Source organism: Brassica rapa, chromosome A03 (assembly GCF_000309985.2).
Source record: "Brassica rapa cultivar Chiifu-401-42 chromosome A03, CAAS_Brap_v3.01, whole genome shotgun sequence".
NCBI lineage: Eukaryota > Viridiplantae > Streptophyta > Magnoliopsida > Brassicales > Brassicaceae > Brassica > Brassica rapa.
This window is the reverse complement of record NC_024797.2, coordinates 17,442,742-17,463,114: the sequence shown is the minus strand read 5'-3', so window position 1 is coordinate 17,463,114 and position 20,373 is coordinate 17,442,742. Positions and strand designations below refer to the sequence as shown.

The following is a 20,373-nucleotide window of genomic DNA, read 5'->3' as shown; positions in this document are numbered from 1 at the left end:
TTAAGGAGTTTTCACCATTGGATTGGGCCAAACTTATTGGGTCCATCGACTTAGAAATAAATTATAAAAGCTATTGGGCCTTATACATAAATATCCTGATCCATGAACCAGTCTGCACTAATATAAATACCAAAGACATGACGTGAACATTTTTTTACCAATTGTGTTCTCCTCTCATTCCGAGTTGATGTGTGACATTTTAACTAATACTGTGTAGTTGCATTATTTTCCTGGAAAAAGTACTGTGGCTGCAGAAAAGCAGACTTTTCTAATAGGGGTGTGGCATATACTGTGGCCGGAGAAAGCAGACTTTTCTAATAGGGCTGGGGTCTATATGCGTGAGAACTTCTCCTAACCACTTCTATTTTCATTTCTATAATAATATTTAGAAACAAAATCACTCTAACTCATCTCTATTTTTTTCTAAAATAGAGATTGTTATTTTTTCTCTATTTATAAAGCAAGAAATAATATTTTTTTATATTTTACTCTATATATAAAAATACTTATTTTAAAGAAATACATTAGAGTAAAACTCAACTCTATTATAAAATTTTTTTTTAGCTGTAAAAATAGAAAAATACAAGGGAGATAGTCTAATACTCGCATTTTATTCACTTCATTGATAATGATAGTTGCATGAGAGATATAACTCCTTTTTCACGAGACACATATCATGTGTAATTACATGAAGAAAATTAAATCGAACATAAAATAATCAAATATTGTTATGTGTTAACGAATATATTCCACATAAGTGTTTGTTGAGTTACATAGCAATTGTAAAGTTGCGAAATGTTTTGGATGCGTCGAACAAAGTCTCCCAAAGAGAGAAGATTAACTATCGAACTTAAAATAATCAAATACGCGGACTAGAACACGTTATTGGCCGCTTTTTTATACGCCAAGCAAACCTTGTCGAGAGAAATTGGCTGGTGGGTGAGTTGAGTTGTGAGAGTGACGCACAATGACTTGTCTAATTACCAAACCGCCCTTCATTTCTAACGAATCTACATACACATGCCACTCCACAACTTGTCTTGATGATCGAGAAAGATCACATCCGAAGCAAAGACAACAACAACAATCATTCACCTAATAATAATTAAAAATAAAAAATAAATCAACGGTTCAGATTTAATCAAGCAGAGAGAATCTCTCTCTCATCTTCGTTTGCTGCATCAAACCGATCTCTCCGATCTTGATCGGAGCTTTGAACCACCACCACCAACGACTGAAGATTCCTTCTCCGATCCGAACATCAACTCAATTTCACCATCTTCGCCGCCTTCACGACCGGATTCTCCCTAGCGATCGCCTCCCTACCGGCGGTTTTATAGTCGTAGCTGCACTCGTGGCGATCCGAATACCGATGCTCCGCGCAGAAAAGGTCGCCGCATCGGCACCTGAATCCGGTCAGCCCGACCTTCTTCCGACAGCCGGAGCATCGGTTTATCGTCTGCTGATGATGATCTCTCTTAACCGGATCGGTCTCCCTGGGACGGATCACGGCTCTGGCTGGCGTTGACCGGAGACTGACGGATCTGGCTGATCTTTTTACGATCGGAGTTGGATCTATACCGGAGACGGAGGCGTTGAAACATTTCTGGCACATGTTGTTGGTTGATGGACTCGCGGTGACGCCGCAGTTGTTGGAGCAGAGCGTCGGGGTTGTCGTCGTCGGCAAGGTTTCGAGGACCACCTTGAACTCCGTCTCTTCCTTCTCCGTTCTCTGCGCCATCTTTATTGATGAGTTTCTCCGGCGAGCTTACGAATGGTATTGAGAGAGAAGAGAGAGAGGAAATGAATGGAATATGGGCCTCATAGAGAGGTGTTTCCATCTCTTATCATATCTCTCTCTATCCACCACCCTCGCTTTCCGTCTTTAGGTGGAAATTACGTTAATACCCTCACTGCTTTGTGGAATTACGGATGATTTAAATATTTGTATTTCAGTGATTACAGCGAGGCGCTATGTGTATTGTGACGTTCCCCTTTTTTCTGATTTTTTTTAAGAGTAATTGCACTCTACACACAAGAATTATATGATAATTAGATGAATACACTATTTATGTTTTTCATGCATAAAGCTGAGAATTAGATGACCATTTTACCCTTGTTCATGTCTGAGCATTTGCAACCTGTCACCTGTTAGATTTGTAATTTAAATTTTTTTTTTTTTTTAATTTTCTCTCTAGTAACCCAAAATCACACGAAATCTTATATGTCACCCAAGTTGATATTTTACACTTTTCCAAACCTTCCTATCTACTCATAAATCGAAAATCCCATAATTCTTAAGGTATGAATTTTTCTGGGTAGTTGGAGGTAAAAGCGTTTGCTCTTCCTCCTTTCGTATAAAAGTTTCAAAATCTTTCTCGTGTCTATTGTTTCCCTTGTTTTTTTCAGAGATTGTTTCCAACCTAAAACACTTAGTATCTCCTTCTTCGATGTGATATTCTTCCATTGTTATCACAAACTATGAAATTGGGGATTTCTTTGAATTTTTCAGTGAGATAAAGGCACAATTCCCATTATTTGCAGTAAGAGTGAGCCATTGCAGAGTTATTTAATGGAATCTGGAGCAAAAGCGTTGGTGAAGTAGTTCTAGGATTTCTTCAGAGAAGAGAAGAAATGTTTTTAATCTGATTTTTTTTTGTGCTGGTAAAGGTGGTGGTCGTGAGCAAGAGGTGGTGGTCTCTCTCTCTCTCTTTCTCTATCTCTTTGTTGACAATCTGATATTTAGTGCTGGTAAAGGTGGTGGTCATGAGCAAGAGGTGGTGGTCGTGAGCAGAGGAGAAGTCTCCTCCCTTCGTCACCGGTCTCGAGCTTGCCCCTGTCATCACAGGTCTCGAATTCGTCCTGGTCGTCATCAATGGTGCCGGAGATGGAGACAGAATAGAGGAAGACATCGAGAACAAAGAGGCAAAAGAGGAGAGAGGCGGCAGCAGAGATATTAGGTTTAGAGTTTGGTTAATTAGGTTTAGATTTTAGTCAACTAGTGTTTTGTTTAATGTGATCAATTCTAGATATAACCAGATACTTATAACTCTGGCTGCTACTTTTGTCATTAAATATGTTAACTATATAAGTTAGACTAGCATTTAAACAGAATTGTTAGTTTTTTTATGTTGCTAATAACTCGATGTCCAATATTTAATGTCAGAAAAAAATTACATCCACAACATTTAATTAACCTTAATAATACACCATTAGCTTGTAAAAAATCAACATTACAAGCTAAACTACGGCATAGCAGTCCAACAACCTTGCACCAGTAACATTCAGAAATTTTATAACAGCCACTTCTAGACACCTAAAAACAACCCACGTCCCAATCCCACTCTAATATTCAACACCCACCGTCTGCTACTTCCTTCGGAAGAAGTCTCTTTATGGCATCACATGTTTATGGATGAGTGCTCTTGGAGTAGTCGGTCTAACAGAAGAGTGGCAAGAGCTTCTCTGAAGCTTTTTAAATAAGACTCGTGCTAGGTGACCCTTCTTTCTAAATCTAAATGGGGGTGCATGTTAAATGCTATTTGACAAAGAAACAAAATTTTCTAGAAGGAGAAAGGTTAAAGCTTCAACAAAGCAAAACAAAATACTTAAGAATGTTGTTAACCGGATATCATAGTCAAAGCTCCACTAGAAGTAATATTAGCTCGCAGTACCCACTTACTGAGTATTACCAACAATGACTCAGTTTATTTAAGATGAAAAAAATAATCTATTTAGATTGTAACAACTAAACATTACATGTTGCTGCTAAAATACTTGTTATTAGATATTAAAATGTTAGCAGATAAAGCTTTATGTGTCTTTGTTAAACATAATATTAGATTCACCAAAACAAAATAAAATACTAGAAAATGTTGTTAACCGGGTACCACAATCAGAGCTCCGCTAAAAATAATATTAGCCTGGTGGTAAGAATGGTTAGACGTCTAACATTGACTAAGTATTAAAAATGTTGGCAGTCTAACATTAAAATTAGCAAAACATCAGATAAATTGTTTCCTAGTGATATATTATTTTCTTACTAACAACATTATATATGAGATTTGCTACTAATCTTGAATAAAATATTGCATTGTACACATATTCATGATTGACAGCAAATGAATAAATAAATTTGTTAAATATTAATAAATATGTTAGCCACTAGCAACGAAACTCAAAATTTAATCCAAAGATACATGTAGAAATATGACCAAACTGTTATAACGTTATTAATATTAGATATGCTAGTACGCTAAAGATGAATCTCACAAAATAATTCAAATATACATTTAACATTGGATCTTTATGCTACTAAATTTGTTAGCAATCTAACAACGAATCTTAAATTGGTTACAATCTTTATTATATTACAAGAAATATGTAGAAGACTTTCACGGCCAAAATTATGATTAACAAGATAACTAAAATTTTAATATACAAATACAAATCACTTTAGGAATCTTAATTGGGTTGGATTCAATATCTTCCATTGCAGTTCCATAAGTGGTTGCATCTGGCACTTCCTTTGTTATCACCTTTGAGCCAACAATAACTGCCACGGAAGACACACTCTTTACTTGACTATGTGGTGATGCTATCTAACACATCAAAAATCAATCACAAATTGCATTTTCTTGATGAACTAGTTTGAAAAGATTCAACGTACAAGAACAGAAGATTTCCTAATGCCATGATATCTTAGGAAGTCATAGCATCTACTCTTAAACCAAATAAACTGTAGTAGTAGCACTTACTGTTCTCATGAATTTTCTTTTAAAGATACTGTTCTCATAAACATAATACCAATTCTTTATCTCTAAGTTATTAGGTGAGGCTTCTAAAATAGTTTTTAAGAATGTAACTCACAGAGATAGAAAAAGACAAGATTGAATCATGCTCACGCCGGTGAAAGCAGTCGTAAAAGTGGGGAGGGTGGGAGTTCTCCGTAACAACTATGATTTGGGGCTTGAACTTTGGAACATAACAGAGAAATGAGGTGAAGTAGAGGAATGGCTGAGAAGATGTTAATCCAAAATATCTTGTAATTCACATAATGATGCTTTTATTTTCCTTAGACTTTTGACGAAGAAAGAAAATAAATATTTTTTTTTCTTGGAATTAAAAAGATAAATCTAAATTAAAAAAGATTGGAGAGATTAGATTCTTCTCCCCATGCAGCCTTTGTTGTCAGAAACGATAACCCTCCAATTGGCCAGTTCCATTTTGTAGCCAGCCTCACGTAGAAGCTGGGGAAATAACATAGGTTAATCATTACCAATTCAACCAATTAGAGATCAAAACCCTTTTTGCTTCCAACCTTCTATTACCGGTGCAATGCATATCTCGATATTATTAAGAAAATGTTAGTTTTGTCATTTCGGCTGCTACTATCACTTTTAAAACCCCACAATTTTTTTGTATAGGGTATTTTCCTAATTACTATATTCTCCTTGTATTTTCAGCCAATTCACTCTTTTTAAAACACATCCATAATGAAGCAAAACAATATAAGTTCTCAATTGTCACTGTAGATAAATAAAACATACTCTTAGAAGTGCTGACTAAATATTGGAAACGAAGCAGGCGGGTCCTGACCTTAAACATCAAGCAGCTGCTTTAGGAGTCATTTTAAATCTGTTTTTATTCATCAAAAACAATAAAAATGAAGAGTTGAAGACACAAATCTATACGTCTTTCGGCAAAGTGAGTTTATTATGATAAGAGATGTCACTTGTTGGGTAGATTTTTACTACTGGATGCATCATCTACCATCTTTGCTTAAGTTGTGTGTTTACAATGTATCAACATGAACCTAAACTAACATGTCAATGATACATTAGAGACAAGATACTGTTCTTACTTCGTCTTTTATGCTAAAGACAAAATAGCATTGCTTTTCAAGGCCTGAGAATTCAAAAGATCTTGTCAGTCAAAAGTTAAATAACTCTTGAAGTATAATTGAAAACAGTTGCAGTTTAAAACTTATTCCGAGCAACAGTTAGAAAATTTAAACAATAATAGTATAAAGAGTATAAGACATTGAGAAAATTACAAAAATAAAATATCATACAGATCTAAATGAAAATGAAAACTAAGAAAAAGGTTATGATCTATCTTTACACACTTGCATTCCACTGAATTCGAGTCCAGATACTATTCGCGAAAAGACACACACTACATACACTTTATGTACTAGGATTTTTCGAAAACATATTAATATATATATATATATATATACAGTATATGAAAATACATATGTCAAAGTTATGTGTATTTCATTCAAGTTGAGACGACTAACCTTAAATTAGGGAAATGATGCAAGAAGAAAATGAAGTTTGAGCGTGTAAAATGATCTAGTGCTGCGGAGGGAGTATAAAATAAATAAACCAATACATAAAAAATAAGAAGACAGTTCCATCTGAATGGATCTTGACCCCTTGGCATGTGATGGGCGTTGAATCATGTCCTAACCAAGACAACGCAAATTACGAGATCTAGGTCATAAATGCTGGAAAAGCTCTGATAATTTTGATTATAAATAGTACTAGTGTTCTGTCATCAAGGTTATATGTGAAATAGTTATAAAAACTACAAGTAAAATACTAATATCAAATCTAATTCGATAAAATGCAACAAAGTTTGATAATATTATGGCCTAAGATATTATAAAAAAATCAAACAAAAAAAGATAAGAGATTTGGACAGAGGAGGAGATGCTTAAATGCTTCTTCTGGAGGACCCCATGAGTCACATGTAAAAGTATTTATGGAGGACCAACCATATCTTTGGTTTATTGAATGTTGTCGCTAATTATTGGTAAATTATTATTCATAACTAGTCATATAATGCTTTACTGATGTGAAGTTTTGGAGTTACGGTATTTGAGCAATCAACATGATTGCTCTGTAATATGACAAATGACCTCGTGAGATATAAATGAAGATGTATTACATGGAAACTCAATGCATGTTCTTAGTTGTATTTGTATTTACTAGTATTATACACGCCATTTAGCATGTAAAAATATCAAGATCTCTGGGTGGTTGTAATGTTAACAACATAACTAAACTAAATGAAGTTATATTTCGCTTTATATTCTTTTAACTGTAATTATAGTTTCGATTTTAATAATGTCAACTTGAATATTATAAAACTGAAGAATTACAAATATATATGAACCTATTTTCACGAGATCAATGTTGGAGTATTAAAGAAAGTAAAAAAACTGACACACCCACATGATCCTCCTCTTTATGGATAATACAGTAAACGAATGGCATAAAAATACAATTCGTAGAAGATAATATATAGAGCGATAATAGTAACTAGTAACATGCACATGCCCATGATACCCATGCACATGCAATGTCTCTCTTTTCTTGCCTCAGCATTTCTATATAATCCACACCGCTCTCTTCACTACTAAACATTTATTTCAAAAATGACAAAGCTGTTGCCATCGCCGTTTAGCTCATTACTCGCCGTCGTTTTCATCTCCCTCATCTCCATCGTCCACTGTTGCTCCCCTAAAGATCAGACGGCTCTCAATGCTTTCAAGTCGTCACTTAACGAGCCCAACCTCGGAATCTTCAACACCTGGTCCGAAAACACTGACTGCTGCAAAGGATGGTACGGTATCAGCTGCGATCCTGATTCGGGTCGGGTCACGGATATTTCTCTACGCGGCGAATCCGAAGACGCGATTTTTCAAAAAGCTGGCCGGTCCGGTTATATGACCGGTTCGATTGACCCGGCGGTTTGTGACTTAACCGCATTGAGTTCCTTCGTTCTCGCTGACTGGAAAGGAATCTCCGGCGAGATTCCGACGTGCATAACCTCATTAGCCTCGCTCCGTGTCATCGACCTCGCCGGGAACAAGATCACTGGAGAGATTCCGGCGGAAATCGGTAAACTCACCAAACTCGCCGTTCTAAACCTCGCGGAGAATCGGATGTCCGGCGAGATACCTCCGTCGCTGACGTCACTCGCCGAGTTAAAGCATCTCGAGCTAACGGAAAACGGAATTTCCGGCGAGATTCCGGCGGATTTCGGATCGTTGAAGATGTTGAGCAGGGCGTTGCTGGGGCGTAACGAACTCGCCGGGTCGATTCCCGGGTCGATCTCGGGTATGAAACGATTAGCGGATCTGGATCTATCCAGGAACCATATCGAAGGTCCGATACCTGAGTGGATGGGTAGCATGAAGGTGCTCTCTGTTTTGAATCTCGATAGCAACTCGTTAACCGGTCCAATACCCGGTTCAATCCTCAGCAATTCCGGTTTTGGTGTTTTGAATCTGAGCCGGAACGCGTTGGAAGGATCCATACCGGATGTTTTCGGGTCTACAACGTATTTCATGTCGCTTGATTTGTCACACAATAATCTATCGGGTCGGATCCCTGATTCGCTCTCGTCCGCAAAGTTTGTGGGCCATCTCGATATTAGCCATAACAGGCTTTGTGGGCCGATTCCAATGGGCTCCCCTTTTGATCACCTTGAAGCGTCGTCGTTTAGTGACAACGAGTGTTTGTGCGGTGGCCCTTTGATGAAGACATGTTAAGTAATAAATAAGGGATGTGATGGGTTTAATCAAGTCTCCTGTCGCTCTTGTTCGTCGTATCCCAGTTTGTTTATATTCTTCGCTTGCTTTGTTTTTCTTTGAATTATAAGCTTTATACACCTAGTCTGTGTCCTGGTGTATGTAAAATGTAAAAGCAATGTTATAGATCTTAAATGTTTTAGAAATATATATATATCTTTTCAAAAATATTACAGCGTTAGCATGAAGCTATCAGAATCCTTATACTTTAATCTTCAACTAAAGTTATTTTGTTGTTTTTAAAGTATGTAAACAACTAAAGAAATGCCAGAAGAATTCAAATTATTTTACAAAAAATGTTTTTATTACTGTAAGCTCTGAGAATATATCCAATTACATTAGAACTCCAAGACCACACTAGATGTATCCAGCTAACTTCAAGTAATATCATATTTAATTCATATCAACAATATCTAATCTATTAAAACAGGAGTACAAAATTAGATTGTCCCTTAGTTTTCCAATATATTTACAATATCATGCCACTGAAGTTATTAATTAACTATCTTTTAGGATTTTTGTCTTTTCTCTTCAATTAATGTATTTCCAAAATCAAATTCTAACTAAAAAATCATGGCAACAATAATTAATAAACCTAAATTTTAATATTCTTTGTCTTTTTTTTTTTATTATACATATGTGTGTTTGAAAATAATTAATTCCATATATACATTTCATAATTACATACATTATACATAATAAATAGTATACAAAATTTTTATTATACATAATCATAAAATTGTGATCCATAAAAACAGTTTATACAACAATTTTATTATATATAATCATAAAATTTTGATCCATAAAAAATAAAAATACATTTGTGTGACTTTACATGTCATATTCTAAATAAATAGATGATATAACTAAGAGTTTACATGATAAAATAAAACTACTCAATATAAACTATAGAATTATTGTGTTTAGAAATGTCATATTAAAAAAAATTAAACGGGTAAATTTTAAAATATATATTATCACTTATACAAATAAATATTTATTTATAAAAAAAACTAACACCTGCGCGGGTGCGCGGATCAAGCTCTAGTGAAACATTATAACAAAATTCAATTATTTGAATCATGTAACAGTAGCATTGAAACAAAGGTTAATATCAACGAATAGTAAACACTATTGTTATTAGCTGTCTTTCTTTTCTTATTAAAAAATGATAAGCAGGAAAATAATTGAACTTTTAAAACTTTGAAACTCGTATGTTTCAGTCTCAAGATTCTCCATGCATACTGATTAAAAAGAGTAAGAAAACAAAATCGAAAGGAAAGAAACCGACTTAAGAGTTTTATGCACACTTAACATCAATCATAACCTGCTATCTCCTCCCCTTTGCTCATCTTCTCCTTAAGCCATTTACAGAACCCTTCAACCAATGCATCCTTCATCCACGCGTGCCTGCAATTCTCTACAGCTTCTTCGATCGTCAGCCATGTCCTTGTTCTAGTCTTCTGTTCCGGCCACGTCTCTAGCTCTTCCTTCACATACAAGGCGTACATTGCCGCTTTACATAAACCTTCTGGGCTACACTCGTCTTGGTGTGTTTTGCTTTTGAACTCATAATCTCCCAAGAAGTCCTTCAAAAAAGTAACCTTTCTAGACGTTCAGTAACAAGCTGCTAATAGTAACTAAGCGCTCAAAAGGGTCTTTACCATTAAAATCCCACGGACGCCTGCTTCTTCCACTGCTTCCCTCACAGCAGCCTCCCTGACTGTCTCATCATTCTCCCACCCTCCCTACATGAATCAACTTATGTTACTCTGTTTCAAACAGAACACAATGCAAAAAGAAATGACGTTTCTTTTTATACCTTGGGAAACAAAAGTCCAGGTCCACTAGATGAGCTGATCATCAAAACATGAACCACTTTCCCAGATTCAGAGTTTAGATACCTAAACGGAATACACCTACAAAAGCATGCCATTTAACTTGTTAAGCAAGGTACACCATCTCTGTATTTCATGCAACTAAGACTAGACTAAAGAACATAACAACCAAAACAAAGGCTAACGCATGTCAGCACTACAACAATCCTATTGCACATCTCTCCTTCCTATTTTGTCTGCTTGTTAAAACCAATGCATGATCCTCTCAAATGAAGATTCAGACCAGGATACAGACCTAAGCTGACATGAAACTCCAAAGAGACACGACATACGTACGTAACAAAGGCTAACCTATATTGTCTGCTTGTTAACTGTAACGCATGAATCCTCTCAAAGACCAGGATACAGACCAAAAGCATGAACTCTCCAAAGAAACATAACATACGACCACAACAATGGCTAACACATCTCTTCTTCCTATATTGTCTGCTTGTTAAAACCAATGCATGATTCCTATCAAATCGAGATTCAGACCAGGATACTGACCAAAGCATGAACTCCAAAGAGACACAACATACGAACATAAAAAAAAAAGCTCTCCTTCCTATATTATCTAATCTGCTTGTTAGAATCAATGCATGATCCTCTCAAATCAAAATTCAGACAAGACTACGGACCAAAGTATGAACTCCAAAGAGACACAACACATAGGCTATATGTAATAAAAGGAACCAAAGGTGGATTTAAAAAAAACACAGTACCCGGCTACAAGACGCGAGCCATCAGCGTAACGTTGCTGGAGCCGACCCGTACGCGCGACCAAATCACACATCACCACCACCACCGTAATAACAAAAAGAAAAATATAGCTAGAGAAAAGTGGCCATCAAGATGAGAGAATAATATTTCACGACTCTTCTGTATATTATCCCCTACAAATGCGACTCTTCTACCTCCACCATTGCTGTCTCCCTAGATTCCAACGGTTCAGAAGAGATCTCCCCATTTGATCTGAATCTGACGGCTGGGGTTAGATCCAGGGTTTGGAATAGTCTCTCCCCGCTTATAGATTTGTATCAACGACGACTGAACACAGATTTGGAATTTTTATTTCTTTTTTGGGTCAACAATGGCAGATTTGTTTACGAAAGAGCGCAGAAAAAATGTAGTAGTATTAATCGGGCCACTGTGAGGGTGGAAGAAGCAAACCGAGAGCGCGAAGATCGGATCGGCATCAAGTCACGTGGTTTATTGGGCCCATACTTTTTATTTCGTAATGGGCCCACTGATATATTCAATGGATTAATATGTAAGAAAAAACATATATGATACTGAATCTAGAAAATGTTTAAATTAAAGGGACCAAATTGCAAAAACACCACGGAAATCAAAAACGAAAGAGCTTGAGAGCTCATCTGAAGAAGAAGACGTTAGCCAGAGAGCAAACGTAACCGAATCGGAAGAAAAAGTCTTCACTTCTCGAGTGGCGTCGAGATTTGAATTTGATTGATGTCAACCACTTTTAGCCCCGGAAGCTCCCGCTTGCTGCAGCTCGGTGTTACCGGCTCCCACCTCAGATCTTCTTCCTCCAAGAGGCCGCCTGAGCCGCTGCGCCGCGCCGTGGCGGATTGCCTCTCGTCCTCCTCTCCTCCGACTACCTCTCACCATGGCGCGATCCCTTCCATGCCACCGTCTGAATCTCTTAGAAATCTCCGGGTGTGTAGTGTAACTCCTTACTGCGAAATTAGATAGTATTTCCATTTTTGATGTGTAAAGAGATCAATTGAGTATACGAAGCCGTTAAACAAGATAGCAGTCGCGTTTCTTTTGCGTGTGGTGTTGGCATTTGCAGTTAATGATTTAGAGCCCTTTATGGAGATTCACGTAATCACGTGTGTGATTGCAGGATTATTTAGCAGCCGCTGCCACGACGGACCTGACCTACAACATGCTCTTAGAGCATACTATTGCAGAGAGAGATCGCAGGTAATTGAACAGATGTCTAAGATAAAAGTGTGTGGGGAAGTAGAGTTGGCAACCTCTCTGCATAGGTATATCATCCACCTAGGTTGAATTGTAAAGTACCTGAGGAACCTATACTGAGTAGAACCTTTATGCAGCTAGGATGCAGATTGCGATAATCTAATTTTTTCTCAATTATGATGGTCTTAAATATTAATTGCTAATGTTCAATTTATGTTTTACAGTCCAGCTGTGGTGACGAGGTGTGTGGCATTACTAAAACGGTATCTCTTAAGGTATTATAGTCTAGTCCAATAACTTGGTTAATTTCATTTGCTTCTTTGAAATAGTATCTCTTTTGTTTATTAAAGCTCCTCAGCTCATCTTACTCACTATTTCCATTTTTGTGTTCTGTTTATGGGGATTCCTACGGCTGGTTAATTATTTAGTAGATCATTTGAATATGAAAGGGGACATAATAGTTGTTCAAAGTTCAAACCTAGAGATTATAATGACGGTTGTCTGTAATATATATTCAGGTCGTCCAGTGTTTTCCGTTGATTATATGTTTACATTATAGTAACCCCTTGTTGTTCCTACGCTACAGATATAAACCTAGTGAGGAGACACTACTGCAGGTCGATAGATTTTGCGTGAACCTGATTGCTGAGTGCGAAGCTAGCTTGAAGCAAAAATCATTGCCTGTTTTATCAGCACCATTGGGTGCTTCTCCTTTACCAGTGTCCAGCTTTGCTTCTGGAGCTTTGGTGAAGTCATTGCATTATGTGCGTTCCCTTGTGGCACTACATATCCCCAGGCGTTCCTTTCAACCTGCAGCATTTGCGGGAGCTACTCTTGCGTCAAGAAAGTTATTGCCATCTCTTTCCTCTTTGTTGAGCAAATCATTCGATTCTCAGTTAAGTCCTGCTGCCGCAGAGTCTCCACAGAAAAAGGATGCTGCAGATCTGTCTGTTTCAAACCTGTCAAATGTAGAAGAATTTAATGCTCTAGAAGACATTGAATACATATCATCAGACTTACTGACGTGGCGTTGGGTTGGGGAGCTTCAGTTATCGTCAGCTTCTTCTGAAAGGTACGTCCTACATGATCCTGTTCTTATAAATGTTCAAACGCACTTTTGCTTTATTTCTTGACTATAAATTCGTGTATCTTAGTAGAGATATACTTAATATCACAAGCACTTCCTCGTTGCATGGCTTTATTACTTGGCGTCACTAAATGTATACTCTTTGCATGGTTAGTGAACGCCCTGTGAATCTCCAAGACATGAACAATTGTAATCTTTTGGAAGTTGGTGCTGCCGGCCTACTCGTTGGAGATATGGAAGCTAAAATGAAGGGCCAACACTGGAAATATTTTGGTACCACAGAAATGCCTTACTTAGAACAGCTCCTGCAGCCAGCTTCAGTCACGATGATAACAAATTCAGTTTCAGCTCGCTCTCACTTGAGAGCGATAACAGCTACCAAACGCACTAGGGCTAGCCCTCAGCAGATCTGGTATGTATTCTATTGTGTCTTTTTCTGTAGTAATTTGCAAAGTGAGGACTTGGGATTATACTGGCATTTTTTGCCTTGCAAGCTTTTACACGACTTTCTTTATAGGCGCCTAGAAACGGTACTCCTAGATTTCAAGAAATTATAGTTCTTTCCTCTTGAGCAGATGCCATCTATTAATTCTGATAATGCAGTACAGGCAAATAATAGGGATTCTATTTTATTTTCATAAATTAAGGGAACTTACTGAAATGTCACTTTTTGGAAACCAGCATGCTATTGATATCAAAAACCTCCCTTTGATGACAAAAAGCTTATAACATAACGGCATTTCCGGATAGTTTCGAAAGAATCACATAAATGGTGCTATTTACAATTTATATATATATATATATTTTCAGGGCTTGCACTTTTGCATGATTGGACCTAACGAGCATGATGTTTTGGAAAAAAATCTTATTAAAGCATAAACTCTGTTTTGAAAGTTAGTGTGTTTTTAGATTGAAGATTTGCATGATCTGCAGGGATGATTCCACAGTGAGCACATTTCGTCCACGTGCTAGACCACTTTTTCAGTATCGTCATTACAGGTAAAAATGGAATGTTTATATAATCTTTGGGTCTTCTTTCTTCATTTACTTGATGCCACTTATTTAATTTTTGTTGAAGTCTTCCTTGATAAGTAATAAGGTTATGTCATGTAATAAGGTTTACTTACCTCTACGATAATACCTGATACTTACCTCTAAGGTTTGAATTGGTAAGCGACTGACAAAGATCTGTAGTTGAATAAACTCTTTACGATCAGTATATCTTATTTCTCTGTGACTTAAGTGGTTTGAGAGTGACTCGTCCACTATTGTGTATGTGCATGGTGGATCACGCCGTCTGAGTAAATAACTGTTGTGAATGAAAAGAAAATACCTGCATGGAAAGCATGTTTCTGAAGCAAATTTTAGCTCTCACCTATATTACAACAAATAACTCTCGTTCCCTGCACGATTTTGTAGTGAACAACAACCACTGCGCCTAAACCCTGCCGAGGTAGGTGAGGTGATCGCCGCTGTTTGGTCAGAGGCATCATCCACCCCTTCAAATCCAATGACCGTATCACCCCAATTGAATAGCAAGGCTGGGAAGACGTCGATGGATGTGGCTGTGAGCGTCCTGATAAAGCTTGTTATTGACATGTACGCTACCGCCAACCTAGTTGTGTAGTCCCATTAAGATTTCTAGTAATCCTTTCCTCCCTTTTATAATTGCAAGCTTATGGTACTCCGTTTTGAAAACCCTATCTTTTTAGGTATGTCTTGGACGCTAGAATTGCTGCTCCTCTTACTCTGTCCATGCTCGAGGTGTGATTTCGATTCAGATACAATATTGTGATATTTAAACTGCTTACTAACAGTTCTAGCCATGCATGCAAATTTATTTCAGGAAATGCTTTGCTCCATAAATGCAGCTTGTAGGATTCGTGTATTTGATTTAATTCTTAATTTAGGAGTTCATGCACAATTGTTGGAGCCAAAGATAAGTGTTAATGCTTCAACCATTGAGGAAGAATACGCCCAAGAAACATTTATCGACAATGAAAATAGGCTACTGCTTCAAGGGACAAGAACGAGAGACTTGCCTAAGATGTCAAGCACTTCTTCAGCTATTGAGAACTTCGAGTCTTGGATATTAAAAATCTTATTTGAAATACTCCTTGTCCTAGTTCAGGTATCTTACGCCTTTTTTTCTTCTCTGTTTGACGTCAAAAAAAAGATTTGTTTTGGATTTTATACCTTCAAAATTGTTTTCGTAGGTTGAGGAAAAGGAAGAATCCGTTTGGGCATCTGCTCTCAGCTGCTTGCTATATTTTGTCTGTGATAGAGGCAAAATAAGGAGAAAGCAGCTAAATGGTCTTGACATAAGGGTATGTTAGGCCTATGCGGCTGAATATTATCTTTTCCTTCTGCTGTCATTGCCTTCCTACTCTCATTTGGATCTCTCATTTTATTTGTTTCTTAGACATTTATTATTTCTCTTTTCCGCGGTATGCTACCATTAAATTGGCTTTCTTGCTAACCTGTACTTTCTGACGAGCCAGTTATTTTCCGTGAGCCAGGTTATTAAAGCTCTTCTGGGAACTAGCAAAAGGAATTCTTGGTCAGAAGTTGTTCATTCCAAGCTTATTTGTATCATGACAAATATGTTTTATCGATCTCCAGAGCTAGATGGTTCTATCAAAGCAACGTCAAGTGCCTCAAGTTTTCTTATAGAACAGGTCGATCTGATTGGTGGCGTGGAGTTCATTTTCTATAAGGTACTGCGAAGATATACTAGTTGAACTGATGACCTTTCTCAGAAACCATTCAAATAGATAGTTTGAGCCCCAATTATTTTCTGTTAGATTAAGGGACTCATCTTTTGATACAGTACTCTTTGGCAACCACTAGAGGGGAAAGAAGAAATCTCTACTCGGTTTTATTTGACTATGTTCTGCATCAAATTAATGAGGCATGCTTAGCTGCTGGTCTTTCAGAGTACACTGATGATGAGATTCAACCTTTGGCTGTTCGGCTTGCTCTTGCTGATGCACCTGAAGCTTTCTACATTTCTGTTAAGCTTGGTGTTGAAGGCATAGGGGAAATCCTGCGAAGATCAATTGCTGCTTCATTGTCTGGGTTTAGCAACAGCGAACGTCTGAACCAGGTAGGTTTGTTCTTGTTAGAGTGTCTTGCAATATTTTTAATAGTGTCTGACAAAGAGTCGTGGTTTATATTGTTTGCCAGTCACAGCTCTTTTTTTCTAACTCCCTTTTTTCTTCCTACTTGCAGCTTTTGGCAAATATAACAGAAAAAATTGACACAATAGTAGCTTCATTTACTCACTTGGACAAAGAGTTTCTGCATCTCAGACAGATAACCAAGTCGTCCAAGTACATGGAAACCATTCAAGAGTTAAGAAATGATATAAGCATGTCAGTGAATCTAGCTTGGGCTACTTTGCACTCTCTTCTTCATTCAGAAAGAGCCACAAATCGTCAAAATGGATATGGCTGAGCATAAAAGACCTGCAGCAAAAGATTGCCAGTTGTGGTGCTTCCGACTCTTTAATTACTTCTGATATACCTGTTTCCGTACATCTCCTTTGTGGACTCTTGAAGTCAAAGAACAGTGTTATCAGATGGGGTTTCCTGTTCATTCTGGAGAGGCTTCTTATGCGTTCCAAGTTTTTACTAGATGAGAATGAGACACAGCGAACAACTGGTGGAAGTGCTAGTCAGGATCAGAAAGACACACGACTAGAGAAAGCAAATGCAGTTATAGACATAATGAGCAGCGCTTTGTCTTTGATGGCACAAATAAATGAAACTGACCGGCTTAATATCTTAAAGGTACATATTCTTTGAATCCTTTTGCTTGCTCTTTTCCTTTGCTTTGTCAATTTTCATATCAAAGGCCACTCTATAGCTTGCTGATCTCTATCTTACATATATGTTCTATTTTTGCGTAACTGGCATCAAAGTAGTCCGTCTATAATTTTACCCAGATGAAGTTTTAATTTATCTCTGTCTTCTCTCTGTTATTTCCAAGCAGATGTGTGACATTCTTTTCTCGCAATTGTGCTTGAAAGTCTTGTCTGCCGATGAGGAAGCAGTCCCCAGTTCGTCTGATAGAAATAACAAATTTGATACATCCCATGGTAAGAGCTATAAAGAGAGTATGGATGATGCTGACACCAGGCCTCGGCACAACAATGTAGCTGTTTCAACGTGCGAGACAGCGTCAATGGCAGCAATGCTTCTGCGTGGACAAGCCATCGTCCCTATGCAGCTGGTTGCTGGTGTTCCAGCGGCTTTGTTTTATTGGCCTTTGATTCAACTAGCAGGTGCAGCAACTGACAACATTGCACTTGGTGTCGCCGTTGGAAGCAAAGGAAGAGGGAATATCCCAGGGGCAACCTCTGATATTCGAGCCACCCTGCTATTACTTCTGATCGGTAAATGTACGGCAGATACAGTTGCTTTTCAAGAAGTTGGTGGAGAGGAGTTCTTCAGGTGATTCAGTTGACTCTTCCATACTTCCAGTCCAAGTTGATTTATCTGTGCATGTTTCATAGCATTTACAAACTTATGTTTATCTGTATAGGGAACTCCTGGATGATACTGACTCAAGGGTGGCGTATTACTCTTCAGCATTTCTACTAAAGGCAAGAAAATTTCTCAAATTCACCATTTTGATTTGGAAAAACATACATACATCGGAAGAAAAATAAGCTTTCAACTGGTTCACGTTTGCTCACTGGTTAAAGTTTCGGTTATTTCAGAGGATGATGACGGAGGAACCAGAGAAATACCAAAACATGCTTCAGAAGCTTGTCTTTAAGGCTCAGCAGGTAAAAGCTACTGTAATAATTCAGGGTGTGGTGTCATAGAACCTCAGATATCAATGAGTTTTTTTCTCTTGTTTTGTGCCATGTATAATAGTATTCTTGTTTTGTGCAGAGCAATAATGAGAAATTGCTGGAGAATCCATACCTGCAGATGTGTGGTATACTCCAGCTATCGAACGAGCTTTAAACTTGGGGTTCTCGCAAGTTAAGTTTATTATATCTGGCTTCGGTAAGTTCCTCTGTTTAAAAAAAGAAAAAATCTTAGAGGGCAACTTTTAGCACCACTCTGCTGCTAAAAAAGAAGAAGAGAATTTAGTGAAAGTGAAAGACATTTCATGATAGTGGACTCGTCAGTGAAAGTAGCAAGGGGGGAATCTGCAAGTGAGATCAGATTAGATCAGATTATGTCTTCTTTGTGTGACAGAGTCTGGTGGGTTCATCTGACATCACTTTGGCTGAGATCTGGTTTTGGTTAAGATCTGAAGAAAGCTGTTGGTTTAACGGATCAACTGGAATGTGATCATATGATTTATCCGCCTTCTCCTTTTTCTGCGGAAATGGCGAACATAGAGAGACACTGAGCTTCTGATAACTGCCGTAGTCATTTTTTTTTGCCTAACAAACTGAAGTTGTGTATTATTAACAAAATCATGAACAGAAGCTGCAGCTCCAGAAATTTTTGTTTTCTTGGAGCTCTGCTTTTGTATAGTCAGGACAAGAGGGGTTTGTGTTGTGTAGAGAAGTAGAGATAGATAGGCTTATTGGCCTTTGGGTGTCGAATGTTTTTGCCTTTAAAATTGTTACTAGATTTTGACCCGCACGGACGTGCGGGTGTATTTTTTTAAAAAATATGATGCTATTTGCTTTTTATGTCACTATTTAGAGTTGGACAAAAAACTCGAATTCGAAGAATCAAAACGATCCCAATCCGAATAAGTAGTAGTAAATCCAAACTGGAATTGATTAAATATCTGAATTATTCAAAATTTTGGTATTTAAAGAACTGAAACATAATTCAATCCGAACCGAAGTATTTTGGGTATCCAAAATAGATTTATATACTTATATATATTAATTATTTTTAGATTTAATATATATAAAAACATCCAGAATATATATGATACTTTTAAGTTCACATAAATGCTTGAAAATATATACAAATAATTAAACGTAAATATCTTAAATAGTTAAAAATACTCAAAACTCCAAAAATACTTAAATAATTATTAATTCTCTATCCAAATGTTTAAACCAAACCTATTTAAATTGGTTATCCAAATCCGAACCAAATCCTCAAAAATCTGAATTGAACACGAAATCTAAAAAAGACCCGAGAACGAACCCGAACGCCCACCCCTAATCACTATATATATATATATACATCATAGGTTACAAAATATGTGTTATCATATAACTAATCGTATTTTATATGTACCATCAAATAAGTGTTCTTATAATGAATAATATTTTATACGTACAATCATATAGATAATCACATATATTATATTTTAAAATTTAATGTGAAATATAAAAACCATAATTTAAGTTGGTATTTGAAATTGAGTTTTGTATTGTATTTTTATTATATATATTGAAAACATTTTTATAATAGTTATTGGATATATTTTTGAATGAATTTTTGATATAAATCAATTTTAAATTATTATTTTGATTTGAATATATATATCAAGTAGAATAGACTCTTTACTTTTTAATATAATGAAATGGACTTCCAATTTTTTTAATAGCATAAGTCCATTATTTTTTTTTTCTAACTTACTGGTATCCATGTTTCCAAACAGTACTATTTTTTTTTAACTACTATCCATATTGCCAAACAATCCAATGTGTACTTCAACTTTAATAATATAGATGACTTATGTGAAAAGTGTGTGAACCTAACCAGTGCTTTTTGTAATGTTTATGATTTTTGGCTGCCATTATTTCGTAAAGAGATCTATAGAAAGTAACCATTTTTATGTTTTGTCTGTACAAAAAGCCTGAACCTTCAGCTTCAAGCTGTAGAAGAGATCCCTAAACACCAAAACAAAAGTCTGGCACATCTGTTCCAGAA

At 36.8% G+C, this 20,373-nt stretch overlaps 3 protein-coding genes and 1 pseudogene across 4 annotated transcripts; 2 read left to right on the top strand and 2 right to left on the bottom strand.

Moving 5' to 3' along the window:
• Nucleotides 1-710: 710 nt before the first annotated feature.
• LOC103859457 (zinc finger A20 and AN1 domain-containing stress-associated protein 5) lies at nt 711-1,909 on the bottom strand. The gene has a single exon (XM_009136994.3). The coding sequence runs from the start codon at nt 1,739-1,741 to the stop codon at nt 1,262-1,264; it is 480 nt and encodes a 159-aa protein (XP_009135242.1). The 5' UTR covers nt 1,742-1,909; the 3' UTR covers nt 711-1,261.
• Nucleotides 1,910-7,362: 5,453 nt separating this feature from the next.
• LOC103859455 (DNA damage-repair/toleration protein DRT100) lies at nt 7,363-8,772 on the top strand. Its single transcript, XM_009136993.3, has one exon. The coding sequence runs from the start codon at nt 7,445-7,447 to the stop codon at nt 8,561-8,563; it is 1,119 nt and encodes a 372-aa protein (XP_009135241.1). The 5' UTR covers nt 7,363-7,444; the 3' UTR covers nt 8,564-8,772.
• Nucleotides 8,773-9,736: 964 nt separating this feature from the next.
• Nucleotides 9,737-11,992, bottom strand: LOC103859454 (nudix hydrolase 16, mitochondrial). 2 transcript variants are annotated; one of them, XM_009136991.3, is made up of 4 exons: nt 11,202-11,992; nt 10,425-10,521; nt 10,267-10,350; nt 9,737-10,206 (listed from the first exon to the last, which is right to left on the bottom strand). In XM_009136991.3, exons 1-4 carry the CDS (start codon nt 11,270-11,272, stop codon nt 9,919-9,921), a joined length of 540 nt encoding a protein of 179 aa, XP_009135239.1. In that variant the 5' UTR covers nt 11,273-11,992; the 3' UTR covers nt 9,737-9,918. The 2 variants fall into 2 exon arrangements, with proteins under 2 accessions (XP_009135239.1, XP_009135240.1); XM_009136992.3 differs by having other exon boundaries at nt 9,737-10,191; nt 11,202-11,986.
• LOC103859453 lies at nt 11,950-19,078 on the top strand (annotated as a pseudogene).
• The last annotated feature ends 1,295 nt before the right edge of the window (nt 19,079-20,373 follow it).

What these genes read in the sequence shown, in the direction of transcription:
- LOC103859457 (XM_009136994.3), bottom strand. Translation starts at nt 1,741, where the DNA reads ATGGCGCAGAGAACGGAGAAGGAAGAGACGGAGTTCAAGGTGGTCCTC.
- LOC103859454 (XM_009136991.3), bottom strand. Translation starts at nt 11,272, where the DNA reads ATGTGTGATTTGGTCGCGCGTACGGGTCGGCTCCAGCAACGTTACGCT. An exon ending in GGCTCGCGTCTTGTAGCCGG is followed by an intron (nt 10,522 to 11,201) that starts GTACTGTGTTTT and finishes ATGCTTTTGTAG; the next exon opens with GTGTATTCCGTTTAGGTATC. An exon ending in GCGTCCGTGGGATTTTAATG is followed by an intron (nt 10,207 to 10,266) that starts GTAAAGACCCTT and finishes ACGTCTAGAAAG; the next exon opens with GTTACTTTTTTGAAGGACTT.
- LOC103859455 (XM_009136993.3), top strand. Translation starts at nt 7,445, where the DNA reads ATGACAAAGCTGTTGCCATCGCCGTTTAGCTCATTACTCGCCGTCGTT.